The sequence below is a fragment of the Pelodiscus sinensis genome, chromosome 1 (assembly GCF_052426305.1).
Source record: "Pelodiscus sinensis isolate ZL-2025 chromosome 1, ASM5242630v1, whole genome shotgun sequence".
Lineage (NCBI taxonomy): Eukaryota > Metazoa > Chordata > Testudines > Trionychidae > Pelodiscus > Pelodiscus sinensis.
The window spans coordinates 63665540-63691244 of NC_143052.1; the positions used below are offsets into that span (position 1 = coordinate 63665540).

At 46.3% G+C, this 25705-nt stretch overlaps 1 protein-coding gene across 2 annotated transcripts in view; it reads left to right on the plus strand.

Annotated features, from left to right (window-relative positions):
• Positions 1–25705, plus strand: part of HMGA2 (high mobility group AT-hook 2) — a 210683-nt gene that overhangs the window by 149124 nt on the left and 35854 nt on the right. For both annotated transcript variants that reach the window (XM_075931194.2, XM_075931197.2), the window contains one exon: positions 24895–24927. In XM_075931194.2, coding sequence (XP_075787309.1) covers positions 24895–24927 — 33 coding nt within the window. The remainder of the gene's footprint in view (positions 1–24894; positions 24928–25705) is intronic.

Sequence of the window (25705 nt, forward strand, 5' to 3'; positions counted from 1 at the left end):
AGTTCGAACTAGCGGGGTAATGTATGCATACCGCACTTGCTAATGAAGCCCGGGATTTGAATTTCCCGGGCTTCATTAGCATAAGCGGGGAGCCGCCATTTTTAAATCCCCTCTGCTTCGAACCCCGTGTAGCGCGGCTACACGGGGCTCGAACTAGGTAGTTCGGACTAGGGTGCCTATTCCGAACTACCGGTACACCTCGTTTCACGAGGAGTACCGGTAGTTCGGAATAGGACCCTAGTCCGAACTACCTAGTTCGAGCCCCGTGTAGCCGCGCTACACGGGGTTCGAAGCAGCGGGGATTTAAAAATGGCGGCTCCCCGCTTATGCTAATGAAGCCCGGGAAATTCAAATCCCGGGCTTCATTAGCAAGTGCGGTATGCATACATTACCCCGCTAGTTCGAACTAGCGGGGTAGTGTAGACATACCCTATGCCAGTATCTAAATTGTTGATGAAGATATTGAACAGAATCGGTCCCAAAACAGACCTCTGTGGAACCCCACTTGTTATGCCCTTCCAGCAGGATTGTGAACCAGTTATGACTACTCTCTGAGAACGGTTATCATATTAATATTTATCATACATACATAATCTAATTTACTGTTATGAATAAGATCCTTTGTGATAGTCCAGATCAGCAGCAGTGAGTTTGGAGCTAATCCCTGTTCCTTAAAATAACCAGAATGCAGCAGGTAAATAATAGCACAACAAATAGGCATCATTCCATTGCACCCAACATCCATAGGTTAGAAAAACATCTATATCTACATTTCTCATTTTATACAGCAGAAAGAATGTTCCTTGTAATAAACATGATCACAGGATGAAAGTCTCTGCTGTGAAATTAGATAGTGATGTGAATTTTTGATAAACGCATCAGCATGAATTGAACAGCGGGAGCACATGGTTTTGTGTCCATGTCCTGTTTTGTTTGTATTTCAGCAGTCATAGCTCCCGGCACTGCCATTTAGTCAAATCTCACAAGCTGAACAACTATTTTTTTCCCTTCTTTCCCCCTCCCCACTCCCACATCCCCTATTTATTTAAACTAGACCTTTAATACTCCATTCATCTGAAGAAGTGGGTTGTGCCCACAAATGCTCATGACACCGTCTACGTGCTTTGTTAGTTTTTAAGGTGCTGCAAGACTATTTGTTGTTTTTTAAGTTTTTTCAAGGTTTGATAAGGTCAGTGTTGACACCTCCACTGAACACCTACTTGCAGAGGGAAGTGGAGATGGTGATTCACTTAAGGAACCAATGTCCCAGCAGGCTGTTAAAAGAGGATTGTGCAATTAGAAGCATTGTCTTGCAGATGAGATATAAAAAGGCCCTGATCACTTGTGGTCATTAAAGTTCCCACAGTATTTTTCAAAACAGTAGGTGTATTGACCCTATGTCCTGACCAAATTCCAGTTACATCCTTTCTCCCTTGCAGTTAAAGCTGGCTGTGGTATTTTTCACCTCAGGTCCTACACTTATGTAATGGAGTCGTGCTGTTAGCCAGCTGCAATATCTTATCCTAGAGATGGCCATGTTTCAGTGGAGAGAATTCAGTAATGGATCCTTATAGAGTTTGTAAATCACTTTGGGATCTAGAATTACTCAGGATCATCAAATCAAAAGTATACCTCAAAGAGTTACAAAGGGATCTCATAAAACTGGGTAAGAAAGCGGCAGATGAAATGAAGGATATTAAATGTGATTCTCTGGCTAATCGTATAGTCAATACAATTTGTATCAGCTATACGATTAGTCAATAAGACCCTCTGCAGAACCACAGCAGGGATAGCTCCAGAGGAACCAACTTGAGCCAGGACTGAGCAGTCCTGGTTCGTGCTGGCTCCAGAGCCACCCGTGCTGCAGCTGAGTTGATAAGCACCTCTGCAGAGCAGCATCCAGGGGTAGCTCCAGAGGAGCCGACTCAAACCAGGACTGAGCAGTCCTGGCTCGTGCCTGCTCCAGAGCCAGCTCCAGAGCGCGGGTGGTGCTCAATCCCGGCTCAAGTCGGCTCCTCTGGAACTGTCCCCACTGCAGCTCTGCAGAGGCACTTATCAACTACTCACATTTTAACATCCTTAATTTAATCTGCCATTTTCTTACTAGTTTTGTGAGCTCCACTCTTTGAGGTATACTTTTGATTTAATGATCCTGAGTAATTCTAGATCCCGAAGTGACTGGTCCTGTGCATTTATCTGCATAGGCTGGCCATTGCACACACATGGATTAAATTTGCAAGCGTCAGGTGATACTGAGTTTCTCCTGTCCTTTCAGTTTGCAGGACCTAGATTTTTGTTAATTTTTGTTGGTGATTTTGCATTTTGTTCTGAAAGGCTCTAAAGGTTAGGGGCATCTTGACCTAAAGGTTAGTCTCCATTATAGACAAGTCTTAGCCATGAGCTTGACAGTCCCATTGTTGCATTGGAACCCAGCTATGGCAGAAGGTCATGATCATGTAATGTAAGATTGTTCCCAGATAAGTGTAGCCAATGCCATTGAGGGCTTTGAAGATGAGGATTCAAAACCTTGAATTTGACTCTATACTCACTAGGGAGTCAGTGCAGAGAGTGCTGCACTGGTGTATGCTGTGCTTCCGACACCCCGTATTGCTTAACACTAGGGATGTAAAAGAGTAGTTGAGCAGTCGACTACCGGATAAGCCTAAGCTTATCAAGCAGTCAAGTCAACTACTCATTCCACTCACACCCCTTGCTACCTCTGTATTAGAGGTAAGCCAGTTCCCTCCAGCACCATCTCTGCAGTGCCATTTCCTCACCCCCCACACTGCTGCCTCTATCAGAGACATCAGCAGTGGTGGGGGTGGGGGGAATATAGGAGGCTGCCACAAAGCAGCCTCTGCCTGCGGTGGACCCAGGCTCACCAGAGCCCCTGTTTGCAGCGGCCTGGGCTGACATAGGCAGAGACAGTTCAAGCAGCAGCCCTGTCCATGTAGGATCCCAGCTCCCCCATGGACAGGGACTGCCGGACCAGGTGTGAGCAGGAACTGAGCAAGCCTGACTCAGTCCTGGCTCGCGCCAGTCCAGTACTGCTGCAACTCTGCATTTTAAAAGGCAGATCCACAGCGGTCCCAGATCTGTCTTAGCTTGCACCGGGCAGGGACCTATCCCTGCTGCACCTCTGCAGGGATAGGTGCCTGCACACCCAGGTCCTAATACATTTAAACTGCAGAGTCGTGGTGGGGGTAGCTCCTGGACCAGTGTGAGCCGAGACAGAGCACCTTCCTTTATCAACTAACCATGCAGTTGATACAAATTGTATCGACTACACAATTAGTCAGTTACCTGCCTCTTAACATCCTAACTCAATACACAGAGGCTGTGTCTACACTGGCACCCTTTTCCGGAAAAGGGATGCTAATGAGACACTTCGAAATTGAAAATGCCACGGGGAATTTAAATATCCCCCGCAGCATTTGCATGAACATGGCTGCCACTTTTTTCCGGCTCGGGGTTTTGCCAGAGAAAAGCGCCAGTCTAGACGGGATCTTGCGGAAAATAAGCCCTTTTCCGGAAGATCCCTTATTCCTACTTTCAAGGAGTAAGGGATCTTCCAGAAAAGGGCTTATTTTCCGCAAGATCCCATCTAGACTGGTGCTTTTCTCCGGCAAAACCCCGAGCCGGAAAAAAGCGGCAGCCATGTTCATGCAAATGCCGCGGGGGATATTTAAATGCCCCGCAGCATTTGCAATTCCGAAGTGTCTCATTAGCATCCCTTTTCCGGAAAGGGGTGCCAATGTAGACACAGCTAGACCGATCAAGGCAGAAGATCCCAAACATGAAGATCAGCAGCAAGTCTGAACTTGGCAATGAATGGTCATAGTTTTCTCGCTAGCCCTAGGTATAAAAGAATGTTTCTTAGCTCAGAGTTGTTAGAGTATCCAGAACACATATGTAATTGGCAGTGTACAACTTGACTGTTTTGCAAAATGTAATATTTACCTCTAGAAGATTTACCCATCATTGCTTGAGTCCTTCAGAGCAGGGGACTGAGGTGTGGGGGGTGCAGGAATCAGGGCAGAAGGTTGGAAAGTTTGGGGTGGGGAGGTCAGAGGGAAGAGGTGGAAGCAGCTGCCGGCTTCTCCCCAGAGCTGGCCTGGGAGAGCAGGGGACATGCTGGCCAGTTGGCGGCTGCTCCCCAGGGCTGGGGTTCTTGCTGCTTCCCTGTGGTCATTGGGGAATATAAATGTTCCTGCTCTCACAACCCTCCCGTTCTGTTGGATGAGAAACAATCACATTCCACACACATCCCATTGTCCTGGCATAACCAAACTTTTACCATGCTATAAGTTAGGGGAAGAGGAAGCTGCACACCAAATTTAGTGGTTACTGTTTAAGAGAAGCTCTTGAAAAAACAGACGAACAGACACACAGATGTACAAACTCTCTCAAATATGTAGTAGATTAAAAAAAATAAGCACAGAAGGTAATTGAATATGTAAGGAAGACTAATGTTAGGCTACCTCACATTCATGAGTTCTGTTTGCTTGACCTCAAGAAATTATCTAGATTCAGTAAAAAAGGACTTCTATACAGTAACCAAAGAAGCACAAATGAGCAAACTAATCACAGATTGCTAAAGGCATGTATGTGCCAGTGAGTGCAGACAAAAACTGAAGATAAAATATGGCTAAAAAGGCCACACATTTGTTAACGTAAACCCACTTAGATTAACCTCAAAGGCAAACATTCTTAGCAGATGGGGGTGGGCAATACTCTGCACAGGGAGGCTACTCAATGAATTTTGGGCTGCACATTTCTACTATATTAATGGACCGGGCGGATATAGGGCAGGGCGAGCGGGGCGGCCATCCCGGGCCCCGCACTTCAAGAAGCCCCGCGCATGCGCCATGGCATCACCGCGCATGTGCCGTGTCAAAGGGGGGCCCTGCGAAATTGTGCTGCCCTGGGCCCCGCAAAATCGTCATCTGCTCCTGTTAATGGAGGAGGAGTCTGGGAGGGAGTTTGAGTGGAGGAGGGAGCTCTAGGCTAGTGCAGACTGTTGGGGTGCAAGAGAGGGTGAGAGGTGTGGGCACAGGGAGGGAATTTGGTACAGGAGGACGTTCCAGGATGGGACAAGGGAATGGGATGTAAAAGGGGGTTCTGACTGAGGGCAGTCAAGAGTGCTGGAGGGGTGTGAGGTGCAAGCTCTGGCTGGGAGGTACTTACCACAGGCAGCTCCCAGCTGGCTAGCAGAGCAGCAGAGCTCAGGCAAGCTGCCTGCATGCCATGGTCCCATGCCACTGCTGGAAGCAGCGCACTGCTGCTGACACATCTCTGTGCACCCCTTGGGGGGCATCAAGTCTCCGTGTGCTGCCCACACCTGCAAACACTGCCCCACAACTCCCATCGACTGGTTTCTGGCCAATGGGAGCTGTGAAGAAGGTACTGGAGGCAGGGCAGTGCATGGAGCCACCTTCCCCCTTCCAGAGGATGCAGAGATATGCCAGCAGCAGCTGGCTCTTTCGGGGAGCAGAGTGGAGCTATGGCATGCAGCCAGCCTGCCTGAATCCCACTGCGCTGCGGGACTTTTAGTAGCCTAGTGATCACAAGGGGGCAGCCAAAAAGCTGCAGGTCGCTCCTGTTCTTGTATTTTCCTCAATTGCTGGGAGTCATGACGGGCTAGACAGAATTGTTAGACAGACCAGATTTGGTCCACGGGCCATATTTTGTCCACCACTATGGTAGATAATGAAAGACGAAGAGGCAACGGTAACTCCTACACCTGTGGTGTCCGACCAGTTCTGAAGCACTAGCCACTATAGTAGCTATTGCTACGGCAAACTAGCCACTCTCAACCAGCCAAATAGTCATATCATTCAAACCAACTAGCCACTCTCAACCAGCCAAATAGTCATATCATTCAAACCAACTAGCCACTCTCAACCAGCCAAATAGCCACATGTGGTTAGTGACTAGTGTGTTGGACACCATGGTCCTATAACAGAGAAAAGCCTCTCAGAGGGCCAGATCCGGCCCACTAGGGCTTTGATCCAGCCCGCAAGGCAGTTCCAGGCCCTGCCCCTACCGGGCATGTGCTGCAGGGAAAGGAGCTCAGCCCTGCCCCTCCTCCCTCCCATGCAGCTGCTGGAGAGGAGGCAGCTCTGGAACTGAGGGCCACGCAGACTGGAGCCGGCCCCGGAAGCACTACTGCCATGGCCACATGGCCTGCGGCCAGCCCAGGAGGCACTGCTACTGTGGCCATATGTTCCAGGGCTGGCCCCAGGCCATGTGGCCACAGCAGTGGTGCCTCCTGCCTCTGGGGCTGGCCCATGCCCGTGGCACCTCTGGGGCCAGCTTGTGGGTGCAGCTGCTCTGGGGCCAGCCAGCTCCAGGCCATGTGGCCACAGCAATGGCACCTCCTGTTCCAGGGCTGGCCCGTGGCCGTGGCAGCAGCATCTCTAGACTCCGGAGCTGGCTCTAGACCATGTGGCAGCAGCAGTGGTGCCTCCTGCCTCTGGGGATGGCCCATGCTTGCAACAACTCTGGGGCCAGCCTAGGGCTGCGGTGCCTCCGGGGCCAGCTAGCCCCAGGCCAAGTGGCCACGGCAATGGCGTCTCCTGCTTCCAGGGCTGGTTGGGGACCGTGGCAGTGGCATCTCCAGCTTCCGGGGCTGTGTGGCCACAGTAGCGGTGCCTCTGGCCTCTGGGGCTGACCCACAGTCACGTGGCTGCAGCCTCTTTGGCCACAGCACGTCCAGCTTCCGGGGCCAGCTCCTTTGTCAACCGCTCCTTTATGCCTCGTGAAATGAGGTTTACAGGAGCGGTCAACAAAGGCTTTGCTTGTCGATCGATCCACGTCTAGACTGCCACACTGTGCCGGATCAGCTGATTGTCGGCACAACGCGGCAGCCATTTTTATTTTAATGAAGCGGGGATTATTTAAATCCCCGCTTCATTGACTATGTCGGGTAAACTACTTTACATGGCTCCATCGATGGAGTCTAGACACACCCTTAAAGGCAAGAAATCATGATAGCTGATGAAAGGCAAGGAAGTTATAGCCTCTCCTTTATTAGCATCTCCTGACTCTCTCTGCAAAGCCTAACAATCTTGCAATTGTCCTCATCCACAACACTGCTCTATTGCCTGATCCCATGCATCCATTTCATATGGTGGGTTGATGTGTAATCCCTAAAAAGACCCACAGCAGGATTGGGGGTCAAGCATCTCTTCATTTGTCTCCAAGACCTGCTGCCAGGACCCCCCAGCCAGAGTCACCACTAACCTTGATCTTAACTGGCACCCTTCAACCCATATATTAGACCAACCAAAAATAAAATCTGACTAGTTGGGAGAAGGGCGAGATGTTTTACATTGAGGGGTAAATTCTTTCAGCCAAGATCAGCATTTGGCTCAGTACTTATAAAACACATTCCAAATTCAGTTACTTTGTCTTTCAAAAAAAAAAAAAAAATAGAGAGAGTGAGTGCCAGGAAATGTAAGTAAATCATTGATCAGTGTGATTGGCTGAAGTGAACCACTTTTGGTGAAATGTTCCTTTCAAGACAACTCCTGAAAAACAGCATTTTTAAAACTAGACTGCTTTCCCAGTGGCACATGGTGCTTTGTGATATGGGAACAAGGAAACCACTAAGCTGTAACGGTTAGCAGAGCTGTAGTTAAGTGCTTTAGGCACTGCATTCTTGATGCAGTATCATGTTACAGTAATATGAAAAAAGCTGCAGGGGATTTGCATGCATACCTAACACACAATCTTTGGTGTTCACAATATTAGAGCCAAGCAACAAATGAGATCTTCAGGTCAGACACAACTTCTACAAGACTGTTAAATAATTTTATCTAAACAGTTACATAGCAATTTTTTTTAAACTATAGGGAACATTCTTCTCTGTTAGACTGGTCTAAATTCACAGTAACCCCACTGACTCAATGATTTCAACAGTTACTCTAAAATTATACTGTGGTCACCAAGAGCATACATTTTCCTCTACCTCTGTTCATGTTTACTTAAATAAACAGAATGAAGACCAAAAAAGTAGTCACAATCAGGACAAATCGCAAAACCTCTGTCCTGAAAGCTAGATGGTCAATCCAGTACGTTAGGTCCCCAAGCTGCCCACTGTTCTGCCAAACTCATTCATTTTTTCCTCCTCCAGTGCCAACAGTATGGACTAGAGTTTCAGGTGTATATACTCTGCACCTAAAGACAGGCTGAACAGCAGCTTTACCATACATATAAAAACTGCTGTGTTAAAAATTGCTAAATTCTCAAAGAAAATATGTGGTCAATTTCTAATCTAGGTAGGTGCTGGATCTTCTGGTGTCTGAAAAAGTGCAAAATCCAGGAGTCCATAAATCTGACTACAAAATAGTGGGACTCTCAGTACTGAAAAAATCAAATCTCAAATGAGCAGAATAGTAACAAGTGATCCATTGTCTCCTCTAATACAGATGAGGTTTACCCAAGGCAGCCTATTTTTACTATGTGCTTTCTGCATAAGTTACTTCTGACATACAGTTTTACATGAGATACCCACCACCATGCGGCCTTGCCCTTGAAGAGAACAGCAGTGCCCCACTGACACAATCTTTGAGGCAAGTCAGTACTGACAGATAGCTTTCTGGAGGGAAAATGCCCTATGTATCCTCTGCTGAAACAGTCTACTTAACTTGTGAGCCACCATGCTGGAGTGCTGTTGCCAGACTTGAGGCAAGTTGTATGTAAGAGAGCCTGGTGGGCCAGCAAAAAATAATTCCTTGCTAGAAGCTGCATCCCCTTTTTCCCATTAACTCATTTCCCATTACTTTTTCCTTTTCTCCCATTTCCCAGTGATACTGGAAAATAAATAGCTATTCCCTGCCCCCAGCCATGCAAACCTTATGAAAATTAAAAACAAAACCCAACAACATCAGGAAAGTAAATAAACAAAACACCTCTTCACTCGGTTACATTTATTCTCTCAGAGCATCTGAAAAAATAACCAGGTCCGTTTGACCAACAGTTTTCTAGGGGAGGATATACATATCCCACATACATGCAAAGAAGTAACCAAAATGTTTTAATTGTCATCACTCCGTCTGCTAGCATCAGGGTCCACCTCTTCTACCTCATCTCCTTAACTGGGCTCAGGCAAACTGCTTTTCCCAGTTCAACCTGGCAACTGAAATCATTGACAAAGGTGAGTCCCAAAATATCCATAACCCTACAAAGGCTCATCCATGAGAAGGTAGGTCACTCTATCCAAAGCTTTGGCTTGATCTAAAGCCAATAAAAACCCCTACCACTATCACTGTCACCCAATTTCGCAGAGTTCCTACAAAAGTGCCTGCCACTGTAAGACATTCATTCAACTGTGATAGACTGACAGGAGTGCAATAATTTTCCAGCTATTTTCCCCAATCTTTCAATTAGAATGGAAGCCAACATTTTGTACTCCATATTCAAAAGACCAATAGGCTCCACTTCCTGATATTTTCCAAATCCCCTTTGTCTGCCAATCCCCCACAAAAGAAGACTTAATAAAAGGAAGATCCCAATGTGCCTCTAATCAAGGCATCATTGAAAGCACATGAGAGCACCACGGAGAGGGATCCATAAATCTCTGATAAAATTCTACTGTCTAACCATGCATCCCTAGAGAAGTTCCCTTCTTAAGAGGCTAGATAACACAGTAAAACTCCTACTCCTCTGTTGGCCTCATCTGCAAGTGTTGGAAAACCTTCAGTTTTATTCAAAAATTGCTACTGCTGCTGCCGGAAAGCAGGAATAACTTGGCTCTGCGGATACGTCCACACACACACATAGCTCAAAATAAGCTATGCAATTTGAGTTATGCAAATTGCTTAGCTTATTTCAAGATAGTTTATTTTGAAAGTTGGTGCTGTCTATACATCTGTAAATGTATTCAAAATAACTGGCATGCTGTTAAGACGCACACAACGCTATTTTGGGATAATGGACGTTATCCGAAAATAGCGCCACTGTGTAGACATACCCTGAAAGAGCTCACTGTGCTATCCTCCCATGCCAACAGTGTCCCTGTGGACCTGCCCTTTTCTTAGGATCCCATAACCCATCAAACCCCTCTGCAGTGTCTTTTCCTTATATCCTGCTTATATATCAAAGGAGGTTGCCCTCCCCCCCCCTTCTCCTAAATTTCTTTGCAAATTTAGATGATTCCAACTTTCTCCTGTACTGTTGTACCATTTCCTTCTTAATTCCTCTAACGACCCTTGGGTCTATGCATTTTCCAGCTCACCGTCAACTATCAAAATCTCTCAAATGGCTCTGTATTGCCAAATAAAGCTTGAAATCAGTTTTGTACAGACAGCCTGAAATAAGAACATAGAAAAATCACCAGGCTCTGCTTGGTCAATTCCCACTGTTCCATCTGGGATGCATAAAACTCCCAAACTGTTTCTCAGCCATAAAGATGTATTCAATCTTTCTGATTGCAACTGCATGATTGAGTAAAGTATTTAGTTTCCAATAACTGCAGCCAAATGTCACTGCTCCATATTCAGCACAGTCAGTTCGGACCAAGTAGTGGTCAGAAAACTACAGATTGCATTGCACAGCCTCTGATTATTGTGGTAGTTTTCATATTATACCCTGTCCAATCGAGTATACAGTTGCCCTCTGAATATGTAAATGCTTCCTCCTTCCTTAAATGAGGATGCCCAAAAATATCCTTTAGCCTAGAAGTATCACACAAACTGTGAGTAAGTTTCATTATCTTGTAATGCTGAACATTCCTTCACTCAATCACGGCAGTTAAACCATTAAAATCCCCCATGTAAAATAACTGTCAAGACATCAATAAAAAGGCACAATCTCTGTATAAAGATCTTTTCTCAGTTTCTGACAATGTGGACCAAAGACATCTCACAAATAGAAGATATCAGATAAGAATCCCCTTCTGCACCCACATTGCACAAGTATAAAGCAGTGTCCCTATTCCTTAGTAAATATCAAGCACTGAGGACCAAAAACCTTTTCTGATCCCTTTGACTTTCCATGTCACGCTTGGATCCTGCAAGATCCAAATATTGCCCGTCCAAAAACTAAAAGATCTTCTATCTGTAGTATGCATTCTGAAGTATACATTTGAGATTGCAACTTTTAGTACCATCTCAACAGGGCTCAGCTCCAAGTTGTTACAGATACTTGTGATCCTCATGTAGTTGTCCATCTTGTCACCACTGAAAATCCCTCCAATTTACTCCTCTCTCCCACTCTTTCCTTTTCTTTGGGAGCTTTTTTCTTATTGACTAATTCATTGTTGTCAATTGGGGAGCCTCGTGTGTCCCCAGATCCTGATTCTAACTCCAGTAGTTCTTTTTGAAATCATTCAGGCCCAATAACTATTCTTTTCCTCAAGTTGAGCACATCCATTTCCCATTAAAGTGCTTGTTCTATTGGATATACATGTAATTGCTTGAAGTTTCTGTTATCTGAATGGGCTTTTCATATGACTAAGTTTTGAATATACAAATATTGAAATATTTTATTAAACATTCTATTGAGGTAACTATGTTCCTTGCTACTGTCATTAGCAGTTAGGATGGGAGTGGTGTTTACATTGGTATAGGCTAAAGCAGTGGGGCCCGACCTTTTTGAGCATACGGACCCCTTTTCAATATATTAAAATTTCACGGACCCCCGCCCCCTTCCTGGGGCTGGAGAAAGAAAAGAAAAGAAAAGAAAAGAAAAGAAAAGAAAAGAAAAGAAAAGTAAGGAACGGGGCCTGCCACGGTGAGCCTGATCCTTACTTTTAAACTTTCCATGAACCACCTGCAGTACCTTCATGGACTACCAAGGATCTGTGGACCACAGGTTGGGAACCGTTGGGCTAAAGAATATTGGTCTCCTGTGGCGCAGCTTGTGGGAATTTGTGGATTTCTGTAAAACTAGCTCCAGCAGCTGGTAGGTCAGTTTAATAAACTAATTAATAGTTTTTTAATCATCCTACTTTGTCTTTGCTATTCAAATCTAAGAGTCTGACCAAGTAGGATAGAAAAAAAGCCTGGAATAGCACAGTTTTTGCAAACATTTTCCACAGATTACTCTTATCCCAGTTTATGAGATTACACAGTGCACTGGGGGCCCTGAAATCTTTTCATTATAAGGGCAAGATGGTATTACTGTTAGATTCTAAAGACCTATGGCTGTATGCATGCACACACTCCATGGGTGCCCGTTAACTACAAACATGGCCTGTAAACAATAGAATTCATTATCTTTTGCTCACAAAATTCAGGCATTTTACTTGCTGAGCTCATGGAGAATTAGCTGTAGTTCTTGATGACAGTACAACAGACATACTGCTTGTAAGTCTCTAACCACTGTAGTGCAAAACAATCTCCACTGATAAACTTGTGTGTATACCTGGTTCCATTGCCTAGAGGGCATAAATAGTAAGTGCCAGGACCACCACATTCAGTATACAGCTTTATCTTATCCTAACTTAAAGCAAGGCCAGGGTTTGGTTGTGCCAGGAAAATGGGATGTGCCTGGAATGGGTGACTCTCATCAAATCAAATAGAAAAGAGACAGAATCACGAGGTAGGTGAAAAGGGCTGGTTGGGGGTGACCTTCCCCTTCCCCCACCCCCAGGACTGCCCCAACTCTGAGCCTCCCACCCCTTAAGATGCCCTTTAAGGAGGGCAGGGGGGCTGAAGCCCCTCTCCCCTCAGATTCATGGAAATTACTGTCTGTTCCCCTTTGTCAGGGAGCAAGGGGAAAGTGCAGTTTGCTGCATTCCTCACTCTGGCTGGGGAATGGAGGGAGCAGATAAACCTGGACCTACCCCAGCCAGGGGGCATGCAACCTCCCTTGGCTGTGCCCGCTACAGCAGCCGTGAAGAGGCAATTCGCACTTGCCCTTAAGCTCTGTGGTGAGAGAAGGCAGGGGTAATCCTTTCTCCCTGGGACAGCCTCCCCAGCCCCACCTCAGAGCAATGATTTAAATAAAAAAGATAGACAGACAAACAGATAGACAGATAAATAGATCAGTATATCACAAGTTCTGCATTTGGATTCATATACAGTATACAATTAATGAACTAAAAGCAACCTTTGACCATAACTGTGGATCCATACCCAATCTCATGAATTGCCAAATCTGAATGACTTCCACAGTTGTCAAAGAGGGCTGCAGGCAGGGACAATGTTGGCTTAGATCATCTCTATCCATCATACTGTCATTTTAGACCCTTTCCTGAACCTGGGTCTGTATCTGTGGGAGTGTGAGTACCAAGGTATTTTTTAATGAGCTGGTGATACCATGTGCTTTCAACTTATGACCAGTACCAACTACTGTTTTATAGTGGGTACCTAGTACCAATTACTGTTCTACACCTGGGCCTATTACCAATTAGTGTTTTACACTGTTAGCCCTGTTCATGCCAAATTCAGGGGCCTGCCTCTTGTTCACAGCTTAGCTTTGCTTTATATTAGCCAAGAGTTGTCTATTGTTAGCTAGGCCTCAGGTCTCAAACCAGCCTGTGCTACATGGGCTTATGTTTCAGGTCTTCATCTTACTACAGAAGGAATATTTTTAGATTCAGTGTTTTTGGATTAATTTCAGCCTTAACTATTGTCATTTGAGTTCTAGAACCTTAATACAGTACTTAGTATTAGTGTAACCATCATAACTGCTATTAGCTTTTTACCATTTTTGCTAATCTTATCAACAGGGCTAATCACATATGTTTGTTTTGTCAGTGTTGATATTGTACTTACTTGTAGGTAAAACAGAGAACTTCAATCTCTGGGGATTGTCCATCTAGCACTTTTCACTGCTCTGAGTTCACTTTAATAAGGGAGAGAGACAGATCCAAATGCAAACTTTTAAGAACAGTATGGATTGCTGTACTTCGGGGATGAAATCAGTTCATGGATTGCATTCATGCATGGTATTTTCATCTGTAGTCATTACATGTGTTCCAGCATTGTTCATTTAAAAGAAAAGCTATTCATATTCTTCCAACCAGCGCCATGAAGTTTCAAAGTATAACTGTATAACTCAGTTCTAGAAGCCTCCCAATTAATATTGAAAACATTGGAAGCACTATTGTAGGACATCCAGCAAAATCTGTGTATAGTATGCCTCTTAAAGCCCAAGTATGAAACATTAACAAGAGGTGATTTAGAATTCCTACTTGGAAATATAAAGTGTACTATTGAATAGCAGTATGGAGACGATATTGCCTTTATATTTGGTACTGATGAAATCACTGCTGGAATAATGTGTCCAATTTTTAAAAATGGAGTGAGTTTAAAGAAGAGATACAGAAATTATTTGTGTTTTGGAGATCACATTTTTATGATGAGAGAGTAAAGAAAGTGAAACTAGTCTGCAAAGAGAAGGGTTGAGAAGTGATTTGATGAGGGCCCATAGTTCCCTATACAGGTAGACAATATCTTACTATAGGACTTTTTAGATGAGGACATTGCAGTTGTCAGTGCAGGATATAAAGAGGTCTGAACATGAGATTTGGCTGTGGGGAGGAAAAAGAAAGGATACATCTTGGACATTAAGAAAGAAAAGGTGGCATGATTTGGATGTCAGGGCAAGCAAAAAGAAGTCAAAACTAACCTCTAGGCCTGGGTGACTGAGATGCTGAGGATGATTCTCAGCAGTAATAGAGGATGAAGGAAGTGAAGAAGGTTTGTTAGGAAAGATAAGGAATTCGGATTTGGCTATTTAAAGTTTAAGCTGAGGACAAGACATCTGAAAGGTCCATTCTCATCACCTCAGTTGTTTTTTTCCATCAAAAATGCCGTATCATACCATGAAAGTATAATGTTAATTTTATTTTGCCTTTGCTTGCACACTAAAACAACACAGTTTTAAAGTTGCTGAAGAAAATTCTACTCTGTTCTTGTTTCCATTTTATACTTAAAGAAACTATTTGTTCTTTGAGTGATTGCTCATGTCCATTCAACTTAGGTGTGTATGCTCGCCACATGCAGCAGTGCCAGAAGACTTTTCCTCAGCAGTATCCATAGGGGACTGGCCTCCAGCACCCCCTGGAGTGGTGTACACATGATGTACTATATGGGGCACCGCTGAGCCCCTCCCTCTCCAGTTCCTTATTGCCACCAGTGATGGTGCTTGGAACTGTGCTCCAGCTGTAGCTGTAGCTTTCGTTGTTTATTCCCTCCTTTAGTGTGTAAATAGTTGTAAACTTTATCAGTTGTTAGTTTGTAGCTAGTAAGTCCTCTGTTGGGACTCAGCCCAGGCACAGGGCATGCCCCAGTTCCTTGGGTTTAAATAGTGTGCTAACTGTTGCAGGCCTATGCCAGTTAGTGACCCTGATAGCAACTGACTTCACTGTTTGGGTGAAGGTCATATCAGCAAAAGCTGCTGTATCTGTAGGTTCTTCTGTTCCAGGACCTTAAAGGACAGAGACATAAGACTTAAGGCACATCTGATGGAGTTGGCTCTGGCTCCCCAAGGCCTGTGGTTGGACTTCGTGCCAGGTATGAGTGCCTCAGTGCAGAGCGCTTCCCCAGCACCCTTGACAAGCCGGCACCAGGAGTCCTTGATGGTCCCAATGAAATGGACCAAGAAGTCAGGCAAGGACAAGTCTCCAGCTCACATAAAGGAAAGTCCAAACTGGCATTGGACAAGGATAAAGTGCCGGACATGGCCCCTCAGTCAGAGCGGGACAACCCTCCAGATTCCTCACCACCGTCTGTGGGCATAGAGGTCCCTCCAGCCCGGAGGCGATTCAAGCAGCGCAGGACATCATCTTGCTGGTCCTGCCAACGCCGTCAGTACCAGGGCCCTGGCACAGAGGGAAGCCCTCTCTGGTGCCTCAGTCATCAAGAGCACACTTCCACTCTCCTGTGAGATCAATCTGGGGAGTCACCTGCACACTTGGTGAGGGAAAGACAGGGCTCTGACATGAGAACCCGGGAATCACCAGAGATCTGGTGCAGATCTATGGAGGCATGCACCACCTGGAAAGCCAGGCATGTTAGAGTTAGCTGCTCCCCATGCCCAAGTAGTCATTCTCGGCACAGATTCCCACATGGATGGCACCTGCTCCCCGCCGTGGGGATAGCTGCTGGTATTTTGGACATGAGAGAAGGCTCTTGATGTCCTGGTCATCCTCCCAGCAGCAGCGGTCACCTCCTCTTTGCTGATCTCTGGCGAAGTGGAGTAGTCTAAAGACTGTGCCACCGATCTCCATCCATGGACATGGACAAACCTCATGGTCTCTGAGGTCACCCTTTTCTGGCAGTTCCCGGCACCAGACGTGCTGTGGTACCCGATCTCCATTTTGGGCTTTGGACAGTGTCAGGTCAGCCAGTACCCTGTCAGAACTCTCTTCCCTCCAGCCAGGGCAGTCGTCAGCGCAGCACCCTGGGCCCACTGCCTAGGTACCACAACTGGCTGCTCAGTCTTCACCATGGCCTCTAGCACTATGGCCCTCGCAATAGTGCCACTGGACCCTGTGGAGTATTCTTGTAGAGTCAAAGATGGGATGATCAGTGGCCGGAGCCTAGGAGGCTCAGTCAAGGCCTCCTGCCAGTCAACCATTGGCACCAGAATCGAATGTTCCGGGCATTCCATGGTTCAGAAGGAGGTGGAGGACCAGCCCCCAACAGAGGAGTAACAATTGGCCCAGGACTCTTCTTCCCTGCCAGATGAGGCAGTTCCACAAGACGATAGTAAGGCTCACCAGGATTTTTTGAAGCAGGTGGTCATAAACCTGGACCTCCAGGCAGAAGAGGTGTGAAGAGTCCATAGACACCACCTTTGGGGTTTTGGGACAGGTGGCTCCAGCTAGATTCACCTTGTCACTCCATGAAGAGGTCTGTAAGATAGTGAAGGCATTGTGGCAGACATTTTCTTCTATTCCCCGAACTGAAAGAGGGCGGAATTTAACTGTTTCATCTCAGCTAAGGACCATGACTACCTCTGCCTTCCACCCTGCCTCAAATTCACGCATGATAGAATCGGTTAACCACAGGGAGTGACAGAGTCAACCTGCCCCTACACCAAAGAATAAAGAGTCGAGATTCCTGAACCTGTGATTCGGATTTAAGGCTGGTCGGAACCAGATCAGGGTTAGGGCATCAGGTAAGGAGTGTCTTTGTGTGGCTGTTGCCTGAGGCTATCTAAGGCCTGTGCTTAAAGGGACACACATACCTCCTCCGCCCCCGGGCAGCCAGTTCTCAGGTGTCCCTGCTTGCTTGCCTGCATTGCTGTGGGATAGCAAAGCATTTGTGTCTCTGCGTGCTCTGGTTGCCCTCACTTGGGACACCATAGCACTCTGCAGCATCGAGCCAGAGCTGCCCCTGGGCACTCTGGTGCTTCTCGTGAACGCATTGCTATCAGCCTGGCTGTACTTGCCACAGGCTGCCATCCAGGAGGTTGATTGGGGGACTGTCAGTATCCAGGAGACCCTGCGGGAGAGCATCCACCCTGAGGAGCACTCAGAGCCTCCCTGGTCTGCCCCACTGGGGGCTTGTGCCTCATTCCTCCCTCACATCCTTCCACTTACCCCTTCTACCCCATCCCTTTCTGATGTCAAATAAAATACACGTATTTTTAAAAAATATAAACTCTGTTTATTTAACAAAACTGGGGGAGAGGGGATGAAACTCTGGGGAGACTGAAGAAAGGAGGTGGGAGAGGGGAGGAGAGAGGGAGGGAGAGGGGATGGGGAAACCTGGAAGGAGGGAGCTGGAAGGGGGAAGCAAGGGGAAGAAGGGGGGGGCAGGTCAGGGCTCAGGGATGGCGGTCTCACTGGGCCAACTGTCTCCTAGCACGGCAGGTGCAGGGGCCTCGGCGTCCACGGGGGGATGGGTAGGAGGGTATGAAGGTTGAGGTGCGGGGTGTGGAGATTGAGGAGGAGGGTGTGGAGGTTGAGGAGAGAGAGGTGGAAGGGGGAGAAGGAGTGGGAGTAGGAGCGGGAGCTGGGGAGGCAGCAGGTGCTGGAGCGGCACGAGGTAGCACACTCTGCACCAGGGTCTGCAGATGGGCAGAGATGGGATCACCCTGGGCAAGCAGCTCCTGCCGGAACACCCATTCGTCCTGCACCCACTGCTCCATGGTGCGGTGCAGGACTCACAGGGCCCCCAGGTGCTGGTCTCGGTACCCCTGCAGTGTTGCGGTGGACCTGCTGAGCCCTCGGGTGCAGGAGGATGTCCTGGGCAGGGTGGTGCACCCTGCACATGCAGCTGGTGAAGCTGTGGAGAAAGTGTTCCCTGGAGACACAGTGGGTGAAACCCCAACCCCCCTCTGCGAGGCGAGGATGACCGTGCCTTGCACTGTCAGAGTTGCTGTGCTTGCACAGAAGCCATGGTTGGAATGTCCAGCTATCCCCGGGAGTGGGAGCTGCCCCAAGACCACACCCATACCCCTGTGCTGTGTATAGTGCGGCCGAGGTGGGGGGGAGATGTCCCCTGCCTCTGTGTAGAGGGGTCTTGTGAAGGGAGGGCATCCTGCTGTGTCCCACCCCGGGGTCAGGAGCATGTCAGGTCTCTTCACACACACGTGTGGCTATCAGGCCACGGCCCCTGTGTGGCACGCAGCTGGAGCCACCTGCCCAGGGGTGGCATGGCACAGGTTGCTACATGATCCGTGGTAAGCAAGGCCCATGCGTGCGGTCCCTGGTCTCCCCTCTCCCTCCCCCCCCCCGGGGTAAAAAACGAAATAAGTGACACTGCATCCTTGAGAACAGTCAGAGACATCACCATATGTTTTACAGAACAAATAAGTGGCACTTTAAGTTGATAGAGCCTTTTATTCAGGACTCTCCAATTCAATGTGCAATAATATTTTGCTCCAAAGGATTTCTTAAAAGTCCTTTGTTTCTGACATTTTTTGTAGGCATTAACATTTTTTTATATTCAAGGTGAATTCTCTTTCACCCCAGCAAGTTGAATCACAACCAGCTTTTGAATTAGAGTTGTCTCATTTCAAAACACTCATTGGAAGATGCAGAGATCTGTTAACACAATGCAGTGAAAGCTTAGTGAGCCAAGGAGGTTGTATCATTACTTTGTCAAAGAGTTGACACGGGAGCCAAAGGACACATACCCACTACAATAAAAGAAGGCATCAGTAGAACAGGACACATAGGCCCTGATTCTGTACAGTCAGGTTCCCTGAACTATCTAAGGGTATGTCTACACTACCCCGCTAGTTCGAACTAGCGGGGTAATGTATGCATACCGCACTTGCTAATGAAGCCCGGGATTTGAATTTCCCGGGCTTCATTAGCATAAGCGGGGAGTCGCCATTTTTAAATCCCCGCTGCTTCGAACCCCGAGCAGCGCGGCTACATGGGGCTCGAACTAGGTAGTTCGGACTAGGGTGCCTATTCCGAACTACCGGTACACCTCGTTTCACGAGGAGTAACGGTAGTTCGGAATAGGAACCTAGTCCGAACTACCTAGTTCGAGCCCCGTGTAGCCGCGCTGCACGGGGTTCGAAGCAGCGGGGATTTAAAAATGGCGGCTCCCCGCTTATGCTAATGAAGCCCAGGAAATTCAAATCCCGGGCTTCATTAGCAAGTGCGGTATGCATACATTACCCCGCTAGTTCGAACTAGCAGGGTAGTGTAGACATACCCTAATTGCCTTTAAGACAGGGGACACTCCAAGTCTCACAGGCTCAGAATAAATCTCACTGACTTTACCATGCAATATTTGCAGCCCTTATACAGACAAAGCACCCTTGATTCAAACTGTAGGAGCCCAGCCGACAAAAAGCTCCGCTGTGTCCAGGGAACGAGTCTGCTCTTCAGACATTTTTTGTGGAAAAGCAGACGCGCTCTTTCAGAAGCCCTGTCTTTCTTGTCTCATGAGGAAAAAGGGCTCTTCTGAAAGAGGAGGTTTTTCCAAAATTTGGCCCAGGGTAAATGGGCCAAATTTCGGAAAAACCTCTTCCAACAAAACTATTGAGAAAAAGTACACAAATTGTGGAGTGCAATTTGCGTACCTTTTTCCAATAAAAAGCAGCAGTCTAGACAGAGCCTAAGTTGCAAAGCGTTAAATGTCATGGGCTTCAAGGGAGTATATTGATTTACACTGGGTGAGGATCTGACCCTTGCTTTAAATCTTAATCTAAATCATACAGTTCCTCCTTATAAAAAAGCATAAGCAGCATATCCAAGATCACAAATGCATAATATTGAATCACAAGAACTCTAACTAGCAGGGAGCAAACTGCTCTCAGCAGTAAGATAGCAAAGGTCCCGAGTGAGTAAGAGTCTTATAAAACAGTTTCCAGGCAGGCAAAGTACAACATTTTCCCTTCACTTTTTGTGAATGACTGCAGTATTGTGCTTCAATCAGAGACTTCTAAAACCATTCATAGAAATAAAAACAAAACAAACGCACACAAAACTTTCTAGGTTCAGTCTGAAGCCACTGGGTGCCAGAGGCTGGGAAAACATACTGGCAGTTATAACCCCAACTGATACTGAAAGTATTTAAGGGTCTTTTTGGTGGTCTGAAAAGTATGAAGTACTGTGTGGAAGGGCTGCTGGTAAAATTACTTTGACACATACTAGGCACGGAGCCAGAGCTGGCGTTGTTTCAGACATTGTCTTTTCCCTCATTGAAGTGTCAGGAGTTAATTCATGGAAAATTTGGTGAGTTGGCAGCTCTTTCAGTGAATTTCATTGAGCTATAGTGTGCAACAGTCACATGAATGCAGGGTCCACGGCCAAAAAACCATGGGGATATCTGAGCTGTAGGAATCAAGTCAGCCAGTGAGAATGTCTCTGGATTTTGCATGGTTTGGGAATAAGCACGTGTACAGGTGTAATCAGCAGGGGGAAGAAAAATCAGGGAAGTGTTAGTGATTGAGATTATCTATGTGCTCAATAAATTTCTGTTCTTACAAATGATTCTTTTGAATCACACAATTTCTTTGCATAAACTCTCATTTCTCAGGAGGCAGCAGATGTGTTAATCAGCCCAGGGCCTGTAGTTACCTTGGGTAGAAGACATCAACAACAACAAAAGAGTGTGAATTTCTGTTTGCTTCTCCACTGCAAGGTTATTTAATGGAAAAGAAAGGCTCAACATTAAGATTTAAAAACTGCTAAATCACACTTTCTTTTCTTGTATTTCCTTCGAGGTTTAAGCACAGATTCAAAAATATATCAGCAATAGGACTCCATAGAAGTAGAAGGATACTGCAAGTAAGCAAAACATCTATTGCTAAAATAGAATGTTTTGTGGTGGGTATTGTGAATTGATCCTAGTTTCAGTTACTATTGTGTTACATTTTCATGGATTTTTTCCCATCCACTAAAATATTACTCATAAGGTCCAGATACATCAAACTGTTTATTTTGAAAAGTTTAAGCTATTTTCTAACACAAAGTAATGAAAACTACTCTTTGAATATCTAAATGACTTATGGAAACAAACTTAACAAACAAATGACTTAAGACGACAAACACGGGTCTTCAGCTGGGAAAAGGCAAAGCTGGGAATAGGAAACAAACCCATAAAGCAATGGACACAAAGAAAATTATTGGCTGCAACTACAGTAGAACATGAGAGTTATGAACACCAAAGTTACAAACTGATTGGTCATTTGGAACCAGAAGTGCAATCAGGCAGTGGCAGACACACACATGTGCATACACACACACAGAGCAAATACAGTTCAGGGCTGTGTTAAATGTAAACTACTGAAAAAAATAAAGGTAAAGCATACATATTATTCTAGAGAGCAAAGTTTCAAAATTGTACCAACTCAATGCTCAATTGTAAACTTTTGAAAGAACCACCATAACTTTTTATTCAGAGTTACATACATTTCGGATTTATGAACAACCTCCATTCCCAAAGTGTTCATAACTCTGAGGTTCTTCTGTGATTTGAAAATATTAAAAAAATATCTGTGAATGAAAGTTTGCCACATTAAAGTTATTGCGAAAATACCTACTGACTTTGGTGGGGCCAGAATTTCACACTCTGTGAGTACTAAGTGGTTTTGTTATTTTGTGCCTTTCCCAAGACCTGTGGAGGTCACGGCTCTACAAGGCATCAGAGCTACAAATATAGTATTTCAGATAGGATCTGGGATCAAGGAGCTTGGTGTTTGTATGATAGCTCATCCCTCCGCCCCCCCCCCCCCCCACCCCATCCTCTGCTGGAACTAACTGTTGCTGGCATGAGTAGAATCATCAGGGATCGGCAATAAAGTAGTGCAACCATTCCCAGGCCAGGCAGAACATAGGACTTGAAATGACACTTTTGGAGTATTACCAGGGCTCGCCGAGCCGCAGCGAGCCCTGCTCGCCAGCCACGCTATCCGGCGTTCTGCGCATGCGCAGATCACTCAAACCTGGCTCTTCCAGGATTTAATCTAGTCACCACAGGCGAGTAGATTACATAGATTGTCAAGCCCTGAGTATTACTGTGCACCTGTATCACAAAAATCAGTTCTGAGGGACTGAAATGGGATTAATCTGAGTACAGAATTTCCAATGTCTGACATGAGGTAAATTTGGGTATGTCTACACTACAAAGTTAGTTCGAACTAACGGACGTTAGTTCGAACTAACTTTAATAGGCGCTACACTAGCGCTCCGCTAGTTCGAATTTGAATCGAACTAGCGGAGCGCTTAGTTCGAACTAGGAAAACCTCATTTTACGAGGACTAACGCCTAGTTCGAACTAGCTAGTTCGAACTAAGGGCTGTGTAGCCCTTTAGTTCGAACTAGTGGGAGGCTAGCCCTCCCCAGGTTTCCCTGGTGGCCACTCTGGCCAACACCAGGGAAACTCTATGCCCCCCTCCCGGCCCCGGACCCCTTAAAGGGGCACGGGCTGGCTACGGTGCCCGTGCCAGGTGCAAGCCTGCCAGCACCCAGCTAGCAGACCCTGCACCTGGCACGGCACAGAGCCACCCACCCGATGCCCCCCAGCCCACCCCCTCTTGCCGGGACCAGGCTGGCGGCTCCCGGGAGCTTGCCCTGGACCGCAAGAGGCGGGCACCTTCCTGGGCTAGTGCGGACATCGTGGACCTCGTCCACGATCTCCTCACTAGGCACAGGAAAGTGGCCGTCTAGGGCAGGAGAGCTGCCAGCCTGGCCACCCAGGACCAGGTGTGCATGAAAATCAAGGGGGTCCACTGAGACCCCCGACCCTGAGCCCTGAGCTTACAATGGCCGTACTGGGTCAGACCAAAGGTCCATCTAGCCCAGTAGCCTGTCTGCCAACAGCGGCCAACCCTAGGGACCCTGGAGGGGATGGACCGAAGACAATGACCAAGCCATTTGTCTCGTGCCATCCCTCTCCAGCCTTCCACAAACTTTGGGCAGGGACACCACTCCTACCCTCTGGCTAATAGGACTCCATGGACCCAACCTCCATCACTTTATCTCACTTCCCTTTAAACTCTGTTCTAGTTGTAGCCTTCACAGCCTCCTGCAGCAAGGAGTTCCACAGGTTAACTATTTGCTTTGGGAAGAAGAACAACTTTCTCTTACTAGTTTCAAGCCTGCTACCCATTCCTTTCCTTTGGTGTCCTCTAGTCCTTCTTTATGGGAACTAATGAAGAGCTTTTCTGTATGCACCCTCTCCACCCAACTCCTGCTTTTAGAGACCTCTATCCTGTCCCCCCTCCGTCTCCTCTTTTCTAAGCTGAGAAGTCCCAGTCTCTGTAGCCTCTCTTCATATGGGACCTGTTCCCAACCCCTGATCATGTTAGTTGCCCTCCCCTCTCCCAGCCTTTCTCTTCCCCTCTCCCACCTCCTTTTCCCAGTCTCCCCCAGTTTTTTTTCAATAAAGACAGAGTCAATGTTGGAAGAAACGTTATCTTTATTTTGTACATCAATAAGAAGGGGGGCTAAGGAAGGGTAAGTGGAAGGAGGTGAGGGAGGAATGGGGTACGAGCCCCCGATGGGGAGGACTGGGCTGGCTCTGCGGGCTTCTGGGGGTGGAAGCTCTCCTGCAGCCCCCCAATTACTCCCTCTCCGCAGATGGCAGCCTGCGGCAAGTGCAGCCGGGCTGATGGCCGAGTGGTGTGATGTGCCCAGTGTGGGCACTCAGGGCACTCCAAGCCAGAACTTCTTTGCAAGCGGGGCACCCCTTAGAACTGTGTGTCCGGGGTGGGGGTCGGGACCCTTTAAGCGCAGCCCTCGGCTAGCCTGAGACAGCATCTCCATGCTCTAAGTCCTCCTTTTATGCCCTGCCGGCACTGCTTCCGGCCATCCTTAAGCCCTGTTCAGAGTCCACTCAATGTGGACTTACTAGTTCGAACTAGCAAAACGCTAGTTCGAACTAGTTTTTAGTTCTAGATGCGTTAGTTCGAACTAGCTTAGTTCGAATTAACTAATTCGAACTAAGTTAGTTCGAACTAGCGCTGTAGTGTAGACGTACCCTCACTGGGTAACATAAGCCTCCCAAAGCTTATTTTGAATGTACACACATATGCATAACAAACTGGGACACAGTAGCAATAAAATTCCTTTTGAAACTACACTAAAATTGCATCATTGGGAACAAATTTGGAAGGGATATAGAAGATGATATAAGGCAGACTCCCTTTCAGTAGCAGATTCCTCTACATTCAGACTGTATATCTGTTTAACCCTCCTTTTCTGATGTGTAAAGCCTCTGTAACACACCCCCAGAGGAACTGGACGAAGGTGCATGTTAACACAACCATCCCCTTGCTTTGACTTACCCCTTACGTATATACCTGCCTCCTCAGAGTGTACATAAACTTATAAACCTTTGCATGTTGGGCAAGAGGACATAAGCATGTCTAGGGCGTCTGACCGAGTGCAGGACTTTGGCACTATTTTTCACGTCATCTTTGAATTTGGTCCTTTGTATATATGTTATTTCAGATATTATAAAATGAAATATTACCTGAATATATTGTCTTGTTCTTAAAAGAGCTAATCTTTACTTTTCTTTGCAGCCGCAACAAGTGGTTCAGAAGAAGCCTGCTCAGGTAAGTAACATTTATATGAATTAATTCTGTAAATTACCTTAAAGTCCTTAGTTCTCGAACACATACATAGCAATGTTTATTGTAAGTAATGCAATTAATATTTAATAAATGGAAAAAGTGCACTGTTCATTTAAATCATCCATTAAATCCACACCATAAATTGGACCCAACCTGTCCACAAAATATTTTTTAGTATAACTATAAAACTACTTATGCATGTGCTTAGTGCTTTGATGAATACATATGAACTGCTAAGGATACAGAACTCTTCTTTATGTAAGTCTGCTTTTTTGAAGACATAGACCTTTTGCTAGACTAACTTGTGGTTTGAATGTATCGGTGTAAAAATAACCTGAATTAAGTACAGAAACAGAAAGTTCTAGTGGTAAAAAGATATAAGCTTTCCAAATGCAGGTGTAGGAGTCCCATTTCTAAAAATAAAAAAAATAAAAAATAAAACTACAACAGTGATGAATTAATACTGTTGATACAGTAGTATTGCACTCCCCTAATGGTGAAGATAACATTCAGGATAATGGAATAGGAATTCCATGTAAACTCAAATTCACCATCCATCATAGCCAGCAGAGAATGCCAGGCACAGTTCTGCTGTGCCAATAGGGACACAATTCTGGATGGGGCCTTGCATGAGGTGCATGCTTCCTACATGTTGCAGAGTTCCTCCAATGGCTGGCAGTACGACACAATGGACAGAGTAAAAGTAGACTAAGAGAAGGCTTGTGCCAGAGAACCTATTGCTGCGTGGATCCTACTATCC